Below are 14,113 nucleotides of genomic sequence, written 5' to 3' on the forward strand. Positions count from 1 at the left end.
TCCTAAAATGTAAATACAACCAGAGAGTAATTTAATCAAGAATCATAATTGATCAAGTCGATTGTGAGAAAAAGTTAATTGTATACAGAGAGAAATTTGAATCTTAATTTTTTGATTAACTCTCATAACTCCTCTGGGAAAGGGCAATTAAGTAATTTGATCAAATCAAAGCCACAAAATTATCAATGGAAAACAAACAATTTGTTAATTAAAAATCCTCAGATTAAATTATTAGCCAATGAGAGAAACAAACAAATTAAGTTGCATCATTATAATTTAAATTGTTTCCTTTTCAATTTGTAATTCCAATTAATTGTTGTTTTAACAAAAAGTCACAATCAATAAATTGCCAAAAAACTAATCAATACAATCAACAACAACAACAAAACTTTCAGGTTCACATTTAATTGTTTTAATTAGTTAAGTTGCTTTTGATCAATACATAATAACATGGAAATATATTGTTATCTTTAAACAATTAATTAGTTGATGATAATAATATTCAACTGATTTTGATAAACATGATTAAATCAAAATTAAATTAGATTGTGATTGAAGGTTAAGGTTAAAAGTACCTAGAAAAGTAGGAATCAATTACGTTTACAACAGAATTAAACAATTAATTTGTTTTCAAGATTCTTACAATTAAAGGTAATATCATAAAGAGAGAGAGAGAGAGACAATTAGATTATCCATCTTAATATTGATTAAGATGAACAGAGATTAAATAATATTGAGAATTAATAGTTGATTGATGAACCAATGGATTAATTATCTTTCCGAGTGTCAAATAATCACAGAATTAATTGTTGACATTGATAGGCTGTCATTGAAAGAGATATTGATCAATTATCTGTGTGAATACAAGATTATCACTTGGAGTATTAATAGTAATAGTGATTCACTTAATGGTGACAATTCTGAAGACAGAAAGAGTTAAGGTGATAACAATGAGAAGTAAACATTTGAAATAGACATCGATTGATTTGGATGGAGAAGGAGGAGAAGATGATGATGAGAGAGAGAGTGAGAGAGAAGAGGAAGAAGATGAGGATGCGAATGAGGAAGAGGAGGAGGAGGAGGAGAAGGATAATGATTAAGGATGATTATGGTTAGAAATCAGTTCCATAAGGAGGAAGAGTCTTATTAGCATTCCAAGGATCTTCACCAGTCATCATTTGGAGCATTCGGAAGGATCGTGAAGGAATCGATGAGCCGGTGTATTGAGGTGGACTTTTCAATGGAGTTTGTTGAGAGGGTGGAACCATTTCGTTTTCTCTAATAATTGGTATTTCGATTTCAGTTCTAATTTGTCGTCGAGTTGATTGCTGTTGTTGAGTTAATTGTTGAGATGAAAGTGGTAATGGTGATGATGGTGATGATACTTGTTGTTGATGCCGAGGTTGATTCGAGTAGCTTGATGGTGATGGTGATCCAAGAGCTTCAAGAAACAAATGAAAATGATTTTATCAAATTTAGATTCACAATTTAAGTCAGTGTAGAGTTAATTGTTTATGATTAACGCTTTGAAAATGGTTGAAGATTAGGATGACATATATTGTGAAGATGAATTATTTCTCATGGTTGTCGAAATGTAAGAATGAGGAGAATTTTTCTCTTCAAATTCTCTCTTTATTTTTGGATATTCTTCTGATAGAAATTTCTAAATTTCGTGTAAATGACTAATTATGTTTGGAAAATTGTTAAGATGAATGGGATTAAGATTAAGACGAAACTGGGTCATAATATTTTTGTCACTTTGGAGAAACAAATTTTTTTCTAGTTACTTTTTTGTATCTTTTTCATGGTATCATAATCTTATGGAGGATGAAGGTTAGAGTACTTAAGCTAATCCTCATGGGAGAAATTGGCTTAATCGCAATTCTAATCAATTATTTAACATCGACACTTACAAATTAATGTAAAGTCAAAATAAGAACAAGAATTTTCAATAGAAAAAGAAACAAAATCAATACTTGTAATCTATTTTTCTCTCAAAATTCTATTGGGATTAAATATGATTCAGTTTCTATTTTTTTTCCAAAACTTTTCCAATGAGAGAATGAGACATGGAATAGTTGAGAAAACTACTGATTAACTAATTGGATTGAAACACCAGAGTGATTAATAAGACGAAGATTAAAGTGTTGATAAGATTATGAAATTGAAAAGAAAAGAAAAGTGATTTAATCTCACCTTCTTTATCCGTTAATCCAACCATATCTTGTAGATATTTAAATGAATTACTGGGAATGGCTGATCCTCTGTAACGAGGGTCAATTATTTCTTGTTGACCAAAAGGTGACCCTTGTTGTTGAGAACGAGGCTGTGGACTTTCAACGGACGGGGTTCGACGCCATTGTGGTGTCCACTCTTGTGGATTTTGTTGTTGAGCTTGAGGTTGTCTTTGTCTCTGTTGAAGCTCTTGTTGAGTTTGTTGTTCAGCCAATTTAAGATTATCCAATTCATCTAAATTATTCCAATCGAATTATTAACAATTTAACTTGTTTTCTCTCTCTCTCTCTAATTCTTACCTTGAATTCCTTCAGTTAATTTCTGTAAAACTCTAAACGATCTCGATTGAATTGGTTCACTTCGTTCATCATCTAAATCGTTTGAACCATAAAATCGTTGCTGTGGATTAGCGGCCTGTTGATTTACCAAATATTGAGATTGTTGCTGTTGTAAGTAGATTTTCAGTTAATTGTTATCAGCTAATTGTCACCAATCTTCTTACCTGTTGTTGAGGTGATGGTGATTGATATTGTTTCCTTGATTGCCATTGCTCTTGGAGTGAAGGTCCAATTATCTTTGTCGGTGTTGAATAAACGGCCGGATCGTTTTCTTGAGTCTCTCTGAGTAGATCAATTTTCTTGGGCGGTGGAACTGAATAATAGGTTCGAGGTCCTTGTTTAATTGTCACCGGAGAGCCTGATGAATAGGGTTGATTGTTTGTTGGACTTTCGATTCTGCCACCGTTACTATTACCATAAAAGTGGTTATTGTTATTCTGATAGCCAATTGGTGTTGTTGATGAACTACCGCTCATATTGATCGGTGAATTGTATCCGTAATTGTTAGTGTTTTGATTACTATAATTGTCTTTGTAATTATTTGATATTATGGGATTTGAATAGGTGTCGGTGATGAATTGCCCGTTGCTGGTGAACTATTGGTGTAATTGTTAACGAAAGCAAAAGGACTTGTGGTGTTTCCTGAGGAGGGTGTTGATGTTTTACAGCCGGTGGTCACAAATGCTGGTGATGTTTGTCCATAAGGGATCGGCTTATATTGTTCTGGTGATCGGCTAACTGACCTTAGGGCAGTGTTTAGACCCTCTAATTGTTCATTGACCACTGCTTCGAATTCAACTGGAGACATTTGTGATTGTTGACCTTGATTATTTGGTCGATAACCGGTTGATGGGCTTGATTGCTGTTGATTAGATGCTCGAGCCATCAATTCCTTGGTGAAATCAAGTTTCGGTGGTGTTGTTACATTGAATGATTGTCTTCCCTGATTCTGTGAATTTGCTGATGATGGACGATAATTGTTATTAACATCGTAATTGTTTGTCATCGGTAGTTGATCTGGAGTTAGTGCTCGGTGGGTTTCCATATCTTTCAATGAGAGACTCGGTGTTTCCGGTGTGTAGGCTCGTCTCTCAACTGTTCCTGGTTGTTGGTTAACATTTAATGAGTTAATTGTCGACTGATTAGTATTATTATTATTCTCATCGTCTTCACCCTCTCTCATATTTGCCAATAGACGTTTCTTCATTCTCGGTGATCTGATTTGACTCAAATCTAATTTCCCTTTGTCTCTGTGAGTGTGTAACAATTAAATCGTAAAAAAAAGTTAATCAATTAGTTACTTTATATGAAATTTTCATCTAATAAGTTTTCTCAACAGACAAGTAATTAGAAAATATTTGATTTAATTGTTGATGATTAAAGCGCATGGATCAAGCCTGTTCAAGATATTCATTTTCACCATGAACTTGAAATCAACAATTTCCCTTTTTGGTTATCACATTTATCGGGTTAAATTAAGATCTACAAACAGTAAATTGTAATTAACTTTCAAGAAGAGTAATCAACAAAATTTAACCAACCAGATTACATTTTGAACTGAAAATTTTTAACCTAATTTCACAATGAAAGTGGTTAATTGCTGGGAAATTTACTAAATGTAAACGGAAATAGTTTTCTCATCTAATAGAAACAATCAAAGTGATTGAATTGACAATTGAAATCATTAATCAACGATTTGTTTCCTAAATTTTTAAACCATTTCAATATGACACTTAATTATTGATTTTCTTGCCTTTTATTATATTTTGATTATTGGAACAATCAACTAATCACTTACCCAACTGCTAATGGAGTATAAGTAAATGGTTTTTTGTCTTTCGCCATCGTATTCATTAATTGTGGAGGTAAATTAGCGTATTGTTGTTCAGCTTGTTGTTGTAATTGCATTTGTTGTTGTTTCTTTTCAAGTTCCTCCCGATAACTTGGAATCTTGACCGCTCCAATAGCCCCAGGCGGAGGTGGAGGTGGAGGTGGTGGAGCCATTCCTCCTGAAGATAATAAAAGATGATGAGAAATCAATTTATTGACACAAATTATTTGATAGAAAAAAAAACAAATTGATTGGTCGATTTGAGAGACATCATCATATTCAATGAAATATCATTTCTCAGCTTACCTGAGGATGGAGGTGGTGGCGGAGGAGGTGGTGGAGGGACCATGACACCAGAATCCATAAGTAAACAACAAGTAAATCACAATAAAAGAGATGGACAATCAAAGTTTATCAAATTGTAATCTAACACTAGATCAATCAAATGGATGTGTCAATACCGTTAACAGTTTGAAAGATACACTTAAATCAACCGGTGGATGATGATTATGGTTGTGATGATAACGATGGTGGAAAATCAACTAATCACTGAAAACGAATCAACAATTAACCCATTCGTTAACTGTGGAGGTTTATTTTTTTTTTCTCTCGACACTTTCAACGATCTCAATATAATCTAATAAACTCTCTCTCTCTCTCTCTCACTTTCTCACTCACTCTCTAAGTCTCTCTCTCTCTCACTGACACACTCTTACTATTATTATTCTTCCTTCTCTTTCACCTTATGTCAAAAATCACGAAAAAAAAGACGAAAGATGAAAGACAAAGATACAGAGATGAAAAGGGAAAAATGGTGTTACGAGAACCTTCAAAATGTTCGAGTTCGAATGAGAAAATGGTTGAAAGAAAATTGGAATTACGATAGAATGATATTCATCCTTGACTTGGTTCTCTTCTTTATCATCATCGTTGAAAGAATCTTCTTCATCTTCTACTCGGAGTAAAAATAGTTATCCCGTATTTGGCTTTTCAGAATGTTCCATTCCAAAGCCATTGAGTTGGCGTCTACATGGTGATCTCTGGAAACTTGTTGCTCCTTTTCTCATCTCTGTCATGTTATTAACAAAGAGCTATTAATAGTTCCTTTGATTATTGTTGATTTCGAGCCAAGAAAAATTGTTTGCTCAAAATCTGCGATCTTCGTATTACATTAGGACAACAATTAGTAAATTGTGATAATTCTGATTCTCTGCTCATCTTATTTACCTTGATTCAGGAAATTGTAACATGTTCATGATGAATAATCACTTTAATTGTTTTCTTTTCCGATTGGTTATTAATTGTTATTATTATTAACAACTTTTCTTAACAATCAAAGTTTTACGATTTAAATTGATTGTTTTGATTATCAATTTTCATCTCAACTTCGTTATTCAATTGTGATCTTGATTGTGATTGTTAATTGTGTTGATTTCATCTCTTTTTTGGTTAATTGTTGTTGGATGTTTCGATTGTAATTTTTTTTCTTCTTCAACTTTGGTCTGTTTAATTAATCATTGTCACTTAATTGTGATTTAGATTGGAGTTGATTGTAAAACTTTGATGATCTAGGACAAGGCTAAATTGTTGTTTATATTAAAAAGAGGGCAAAATTTTTGCTGCCAAAATTTGATTAGACTGTTAACCTAATTGGCAATTTAAGTAGATTATGATTAAGTATTTGATTATCAATGTAAATTGTACAATTAACTTTAACTCCTTGTGGTGATTAAAATTAACACTTACACTTGATAATAAACTTATTTAAATCTAATTGTTGTCTCTTGGTGATAATCAAAGGATTGAATTAATTTTTCAAGGTTAATTGTCAATAAATCAGATCAATTGTTAAATCAATAAGGAAATCAAATCAACGTTCAAACAAATTGTAGTTATTGCTAATTAACTTGGAATAATTTATTTACTCATGATTAGCATTAGAAATTAACAATTACAACATTTCTAATCAATACCAATCACAATTATGTTAATTAAATGAATTAGCAATAGCTCATAATTACCTTTGAATTGTAATTAATCAATTGCTAATTCAGTAAATCAAGTTTTAAATTTAGACTCAAATTTCAATGATTTGTGAAAATCAAATTTGATTGTTATAAAATCCCAATCAATTAGCTTATGAAATCAATTGGTTATTTTTAAATTGTTGAATCAAATTTTATAGACTACAAATTATCAATCATTAAAAGTTAATTCAATTATCACTGAATCTTGTTTGGACAATCAATATTGATCACAATTAAATCAGAGTCTGAGTTGATTGTTGAAACAAATAATTTGGATTATAAATTGTCAACCATTAAAGGTTAACAATGAAACCTTAATTGTTACAGTTTCCAGTTATAATAAACAAATTTAATCTAATTTAATCACAATCCAAACAAATACATCACCAGATTGAACAATCAACTAATCAAAAAGTATAACAATTAACTCATGAGATTGAAAATAAAATTCATCTAATTGCTGATTAACTTAGTTTTCCCCTTTAATTAATCATTGAGACAATTATAAGTTAATTAACTATTCAAAACCCCTCGAATCTGTAATAAATTGGTTGATCAACTTTTCTCAAGTGATTAAAATAAATTGCTCGGGGCAGTTAATTGTTGTTTCTCAAAAATCAAGGCCATTAATATGATCATTTAACTTGATTAACTATTTTAAATGTAGTTAATAATCATAACCATTAAGACTGATTGTAAAATATTTCAAACAATTGTTGATTGAACAAAATGTTGGACGATTAATTGATTACAATATAGAATTAAAATTAATTATATGTTTTTTATTTTTAATTTTTTTGTTGTTTTTATCAATCAAATTAAACGAAATCATTGAATTTAATTGTTGATCATTTTGAGCTTTTATAACTGTACTTTTGTTGTCAACTCTTTTTGATTAATAAAAAAAATTCCGTTTAGATGATCAGTCCAATTGATGTTGATTATTGGAGATTTTTTGTTCAAATTAAAATCATTACAATCAGTTAATTGTTTCTAATTCCTTTGAGTTGATAGTTGCACTTCATCTAGTGGGTCTCACAGGGTTGGATCATTTCAATAAGTGTTTTTTGTTAGTTATCAGAACCACAGAGTAACCTGTAAATATTTATTTTTTTATCGTTTTTTTAATGATTTTTACAGTGGCTTTACTCAGTTGTCTTGGTGGAGAAAAAAGAAAGAGAAAAGGTAAATTGGGAGAGAGAGAGAGAGAGAGAGAGAGAGAGAGAGAGAAAAAGAAAAAGATTTTGTTGATTCATCGCCATCTATTGATTTTATACATGTTGTAGTTTTCTGTATGAGTTAGTTTGATGATAAAAAGATGACATCAGATGCATGGGGTTTAAATTTTTTTGTATATGCATATATATGTATTTATATATATAATATATATAAGAGATTAAATGACCAATCTCTTGAATCTCCTTTTTTTTTCTTGACCATTTTAAATTATTGAAAATATGATTAGACCGGGATCGTAGACTCAGTAGACTCAATAGATGGCGAGATCTCTAAAAATACAATACAATTTTTTTTATAGTTGAGTTACAAGGTAACTGAATACTCCACTGTAAATTTTTTTTTTACTTTCTTTTCTTTCTTTCTTTGTGTGGTTGGTTGGTTGTAGATGTAGTGTGTGTATATTTATGATGCTGCTGCTTTCTTGTTGTTTTAATCCGATGTTTTCTTTTAATTTTTTTCTCTTTGGTGTCGATTCTCCTTTAAAATGAATTAACTCGTATTTTTGCTTATAGTTTAAATTTTTTTTCCTTCTTCTTTGCTTTAACTTTTAAACTCTTTTCTTCGTTTTACTTTGTTGTGATGGATTTATAAATTCTTTTTACCTCCTCTAACATTGACTTGTTCCGCGTTACCTGTTGTATTACAGTCGATGAATTTTCTTGCAATGAATTTCAGAGCTTCATCTAATAAGACCACTGGAAATGAGATCTTGAGTACTGTCCACCATTCCTCAGCATTAAGTGGGCAAACGGAGAAGATGACCTGAGAGAGAGAGAGAGGGGGAAGAGTGAAAAAAAGAGAAATTTTAGTAATACGAATTATAAAAGAAAAACTATTAATACATACTGATACAACGTCGACATAAAGAAGGAAGAAGTGAAGACCCATTGAGAGAGCCATAGCACCCAAAAGCCATGGATTTTTCCACGGTGGCATTGCAAGAAGAGATTGATTCTCAGATAAACTGTGGGGAAAAAAGATTAATTAGTTAATAGTGAAATCTAAATTCGTGTCAATTGTAGCTGATATAAAGAGTGTCTTTTTTTGTATACCTGTTGAGAGCGTTCAACATTTCAATTGTTACTAATACAGATAAGGCCATAGTCATTGGATGAGGATCGCGGAAAACGGCACAGTCTACATTTGCAAATGCTTCGTCACCACTGAGACATTGAAGATGGTGACTAAGTTGATAGAAAGAAAGATGAGGTCCTTCGGGAGATGCTAAGAACCACCATGCAGCGGCTCCAACAGTAGCAGCACCAACATAAGTACCAACAGCCATGTATCGGAAGAATAACCATCCAGTGATAAGTGGCTCATTGGCTCGTCGAGGAGGTCTTTCCATGATGTCTAAATCAGGGGGATTGAAACCTAAAGCAGTAGCTGGTAAACCATCAGTAACCAAGTTGACCCATAGAAGTTGAACTGGAATCAAAGCTTCAGGAAGACCAAGAGCGGCAGTCAAGAAAATACTAAAAGGATAAAGAAATTAAAGTAAATAATAAGAATAATAAAAGATGAATAAGATTGTCTATTAACAACAATTAACCGACAAATCAAGTGAAAAAAAGCCATGCTCGATTAGCAATGTTTTTTTTTTCATTCTCATTTTCTAAATTTTTACCTCACAACTTCACCAATGTTGGATGAAATTAGATATCGAATGAATTGTTTCATGTTGTTATAAATAGCTCGACCTTCTTCTACGGCAGCGACAATAGATGAGAAGTTGTCATCAGCTAAAACCATTTCAGAAGCTGATTTGGCAACAGCAGTTCCTGATCCCATAGCAATACCGATCTCGGCTTTCTTTAGAGCTGGAGCATCGTTTACACCATCACCAGTCATAGCGGAAATTTCACCATCAGCTTGTAAAAATTCAACAATCTTGGATTTGTGAGATGGTTCCACACGAGAGAAAAGTCTAGCTTGTCTAACAGCTTCACGTTGTTCATGAACAGGTAAGTCATCAAATTCCCGACCAGAGTATGATTTACCAGTTGTATCTTCATCTTCTCCGAATACACCAATTCGACGGCAAATGGCCTCAGCGGTAGCCTTGTTGTCACCAGTAATTACGATAACTCGAATACCAGCAGCTCGACATCTCATGATTGAGTCAAAAACTTCCTTACGAGGAGGATCTAACATACCAACAACACCGACTAAAGTACAACCGACCTGTGGATTTAAGATGAAATTTGGAAATGTTAATTATATAAATGATGATACAAAAGAGAATTAATCTAAATGAAATTTACCTCATAGTTGATAAATTTGTTAGAATCATTAAGGTCCATTTCATCAGGAGTCATTGGGGCATCAATTGTGGCAAGGGCAAGACAACGAAGGGTATCTCTTCCTGTACCATATTGTCTGGTTGTTTCCAAGATTCGATTTCGAATACCTTCGGTCATTGGAACTTTTCGGTCTCCAACTCGAATGTGTGTACACCTGTCAAGAACTCCTTCGGGAGCACCTTTGACAAACATCTTTGGTCCAGGTCCTAGTTTGTCAACCTTCTTGGGAATACAGAAAGAGCTCATTGATTTTCGATCTCGAGAAAATTCAAGGGTAAATTCTTTCCTCCACATGGATTGGATATTGTGGTTAACTACTAAGGCAGCATCTCGACGACTTAATCCAGATTTACTGTAACCCCATGGATTTAATTTCTCAGCTAATACAATAAGAGCAGTTTCGGTGGCCTCACCGACTTTCTCAAAGGCTTGTTTGAACTCGTTAAAGTCAATACTGGAATCATTACACATAACACAAATGGTGGTCATTTCGAATAATTGATCGTAATCACTAGATTTTGCTCGTTGTCCTTTGATGAAAACTTCACCAATAGGTTCGTATGTTGATCCGGTAACTTCAAATTCATCTAATTCACAGTCGTTACCAGAAGCATCTCTGACGATGAAAAACTGTAAAACAAAATAGAGTCCAAATTAGAATACAAAATACATGGTAAAACAATTCAAGGAGAAAAAAACTCTCGAGTGTTTAACTTACCCTACTAACTGACATCTGATTGGTAGTAAGAGTACCAGTCTTATCTGAGCAAATGACTGAGGTACAACCTAAGGTTTCTACTGAAGGTAGAGATCGAACAATGGCATTCTTTTTGGCCATTCTTCGGGTACCTAAGGCTAAACAAGTGGTAATCACAGCAGGTAAACCTTCTGGGATAGCTGCGACAGCGAGTGCAACAGCAATCTTGAAGTAATAGATGGCACCCTTTAGCCAAGAGCCACCATGAACGGGGTCGTTAAAGTGTCCAATATTAATAGCCCATACAGCAACACAGATGATTGAGATAACTTTAGATAATTGTTCACCGAATTCATCTAACTTTTGTTGAAGTGGAGTTTTAACCTCTTCGGTTTCACTCATCTCAGTACGAATCTTACCAATAGCGGTTTCAAGACCAGTACCGATGACAATACCTCTCGCTTTACCAGCAGCAATATTTGTACCCTAAACATTATGGATAATAAGAAAGAGACAAAAAATGAATGAGATAAGAATAATGGTAACAATTTAAGTAACAGGAAAGAGTTGATTAGGACCTTCCATAGCAAAGATCATTGAAGGTGAATGACTGGTAAGTTTTTCTAGCTTCTTTTGTAGTTGATTATTTTTTTTATCGCAAGGATACACATTAGTAATCCAAGTGAGTATATCCAAGATTAAGATGGGGTGATGACGACAGGATAACATGATACAGGTTGACAATGTTGAACTAGTTGGTAGAAAGGAAAGAGAAGAAAGAAACAATTCCAGCTTACCGAGAAACAAATATTCTTCTTATCCTGGTTAACAGCTCTTGGATCTGGTACAGCATCGGTGTGTTTAATCACAGAGACAGATTCACCAGTAAGAATAGATTGGTCAATCCTTAGGGTCGTTGAGTATATCTTGACTAATCTAATATCAGCGGGAACTTTGTCACCAACTGAGACTTCAACCAAGTCTCCAGGAACAATTTCTTTGGCTCTAATTTTTTGTACACCTTGTTTGTTAGCCCGAATAACCTTTCCCATCTCAGGTTCATATTCCTTAAGGGCTTCAATTGCACTTTCAGCATTTCTTTCCTGCCAAACACCAACCACAGCATTGGCAATAAGAATGAGTAAAATGACAAAAGGTTCGACAAAGGCTGTTACAGATTCATCATCTTCTTCAAAGAAAGCAAGCACAAATGATATAATGGCCGCAAGAAGTAAAATTTTCACTAAAAGATCATCAAATTGCTCCAAAACCAATTGCCACAATGATTTACCCTCTTCAGTGGGTAATTCATTAAGACCATACTTGGCTTGGTTCCTTTTAACTTGATCTTCAGTTAATCCTCTCTCCGGGTCAGTTGAGAAATTATCAAGCACTTCCTGGTAGGTTTTACAATGGGCCAACTCCATGGCTGTGGTTGATTAATATTAAAGGTGTTTGTTTTTCCTCCGTTTGTTTGGTATTAAGACAAGAGATGATGAAGAAGAAAAAAAGTATAAAGAAATGATGATGATGTTACACCAAAGAAAAAAAAAGAAGAAGAAGAGAACCAACAAAAAATTAGAGAGAACCAAACAAACGTATATACACACAAACACACACACACACACACGAATATATTATAAAGATATATTAATATATTATTATAATATATAAAAAAGTGTCTTCTCTTCAACAACGAAGAAAATGATGATGATGATGATGTTTCTCTTCCAGTGTGTTGATTGTATGTGTGTGTTGTTTTCTTTGTCAGAATAATAAAGGGATTAGATGAAGAAGGGGGCAAACTGGATTAAATAGGTTGATGTGGGCTAGAAAAACACTTTTATATATCGAGAGAGAAAAAAAAGATTATTGCTCATTCATTAACATGAATTTCTATTTGCGCGATCATGGCACCAGAAAAGAAAGAGGAAAAGAAGACGACAGAAAGAGAGTGAGAGAGAGAGACACACACAGAGAGAGAAAAGAAAGAGGATATAAGACACATAAGAATAAGAAAGAAAGAAAGGAGAGAGAAGAGAGACCTTACCAATATTTTCTCTCTCTTTTTACTTTCGAATTTTTATTCTCTTCTCTTTCTCTTTCAACATCAGTTGTTTCTCTTTTCCACTGAGTCTGCGCGGAGAAAAAACTCTTTAAATTTTTGTTCTTTTCTAAATCAGCGACATCTACCGAATGATTTAACTTCTTCTTCTCCGCAACCGGTGAGAATTTATTTCCAATTTGATTACGTCAATGGAATAGTAAAAGTAAACATTGAATTTTTTACTTTTTCTCTTTTTTAACCTGAGGAGAATTTTTTTTTCTTTTGCTTCTTCTTCTTCTTCTTCATCATGATTCTAAACCTGTTTCATGGTGAATTTTTTTGCTCTCTCTCTCTTTCAAGTTGATCTTCTGTCTATTCGGTGTTTCAATGTTTCTCCTGTTCAGCTGATGCGGATCAATTTGATTGGTCCTTTTGATTCATTTTCTTTATCCATGTTTACCTTGTCACTATTATCCAACATGTCGCTTTCTCTTGATATCTAAGGAAAATCATGAATAGAATCTTTTTTTTCTCTTTCTCTTTCTCTTCATTTTCTTTTATTCTTTTCTCTCTTTCTCTTTGCTGGTTGAATATTTTCTGACAATTCAGGTAAAATTGATCAAAACAATTCCATCGCCTGTTGATCTTGGTCACAATCATCACAAGAAACATTTTCTTCCTGTCAAATGAATTTCCCCTTAATTTTTCATATCATTTCATTCACTCGGATTCATTTTATCGTTCAATATATTGACCTCACTAACTTTCTCTCTCACTCCTACCTGTTTATCTTCCTCTTTTTTGTTATTCTCTTTTCATCACCATGGGTATCGTAGTTTTTATTGACTAATCGACTTCATCTCATTAATATTAATTACAGAGTTTACACTATGTTACTATTTTCTCTTCTTCTCTTTTCCTTTTCTTTTTCTCCTCTTTGTACTCTTATATTATTCTCGATTATCTTCATTCTCTCTCTCTCTCATTCTAAAATATCTATTGTGATTCTGCTCTTATTACAATTTAATTTAGATTCAATTGGAAGGGCAAAAAATGGTTTCGTCTTCATCTTCATTGGTCTTCCTTTCTCACTCTCTTCAGGATTGAATAGTTTTTTTTTGGTAAACAGTTGAACAATATTTGGATTTTTATTCTCGTTGTAATTTAATAGCAATCAACATGAACGCAGAGGGAAAAATTCACATACACACGGAGGAAAAAAAAAGATAACCTAGATTAATGATATAAATATCGTTATTATCATCAGATTATCATCATCACAGTTATTATTGCAACTTCACCACTCTAAATATATCATCAGATATACAGGGAAAAGTGAAAGACAAAAATTGACAACAAAAAGAAATGTCAATTTGATGTTTATAATTTATTTTTA

General features: G+C 32.9%; 2 protein-coding genes across 2 annotated transcripts; both read right to left on the reverse strand.

The window, feature by feature from the left end:
- Positions 1 to 400: 400 nt before the first annotated feature.
- Positions 401 to 5,331, reverse strand: LOC128395661 (putative uncharacterized protein DDB_G0271606). The gene is given in 7 exon segments (XM_053356121.1): positions 401 to 1,441; positions 2,197 to 2,469; positions 2,535 to 2,679; positions 2,738 to 3,138; positions 3,141 to 3,823; positions 4,372 to 4,582; positions 4,711 to 5,331. Coding segments are annotated over 7 exon segments (2,100 nt in total). The 5' UTR covers positions 4,769 to 5,331; the 3' UTR covers positions 401 to 1,112.
- A 1,848-nt stretch (positions 5,332 to 7,179) lies between these two features.
- Positions 7,180 to 12,638, reverse strand: LOC128395660 (calcium-transporting ATPase sarcoplasmic/endoplasmic reticulum type-like). The gene is made up of 7 exons (XM_053356120.1): positions 11,468 to 12,638; positions 10,692 to 11,156; positions 9,935 to 10,603; positions 9,298 to 9,854; positions 8,723 to 9,145; positions 8,517 to 8,634; positions 7,180 to 8,432 (listed from the first exon to the last, which is right to left on the reverse strand). Exons 1-7 carry the CDS (start codon positions 12,095 to 12,097, stop codon positions 8,256 to 8,258), a joined length of 3,039 nt encoding a protein of 1,012 aa, XP_053212095.1. The 5' UTR covers positions 12,098 to 12,638; the 3' UTR covers positions 7,180 to 8,255.
- Between the last annotated feature and the right edge of the window lie 1,475 nt (positions 12,639 to 14,113).

The sequence above is a fragment of the Panonychus citri genome, unplaced genomic scaffold, assembly GCF_014898815.1.
Source record: "Panonychus citri isolate SS breed McGregor unplaced genomic scaffold, ASM1489881v1 Contig00141, whole genome shotgun sequence".
NCBI classification, from domain to species: domain Eukaryota; kingdom Metazoa; phylum Arthropoda; class Arachnida; order Trombidiformes; family Tetranychidae; genus Panonychus; species Panonychus citri.

Coding starts and splice junctions, on each gene's coding strand:
- LOC128395660 (XM_053356120.1), bottom strand. CDS start 12,097: ATGGAGTTGGCCCATTGTAAAACCTACCAGGAAGTGCTTGATAATTTC. Junction 11,157..11,467: donor AGAAGAATATTTGTTTCTCG/GTAAGCTGGAAT, acceptor CATAATGTTTAG/GGTACAAATATTGCTGCTGG. Junction 9,146..9,297: donor AACATTGGTGAAGTTGTGAG/GTAAAAATTTAG, acceptor TTATCCTTTTAG/TATTTTCTTGACTGCCGCTC.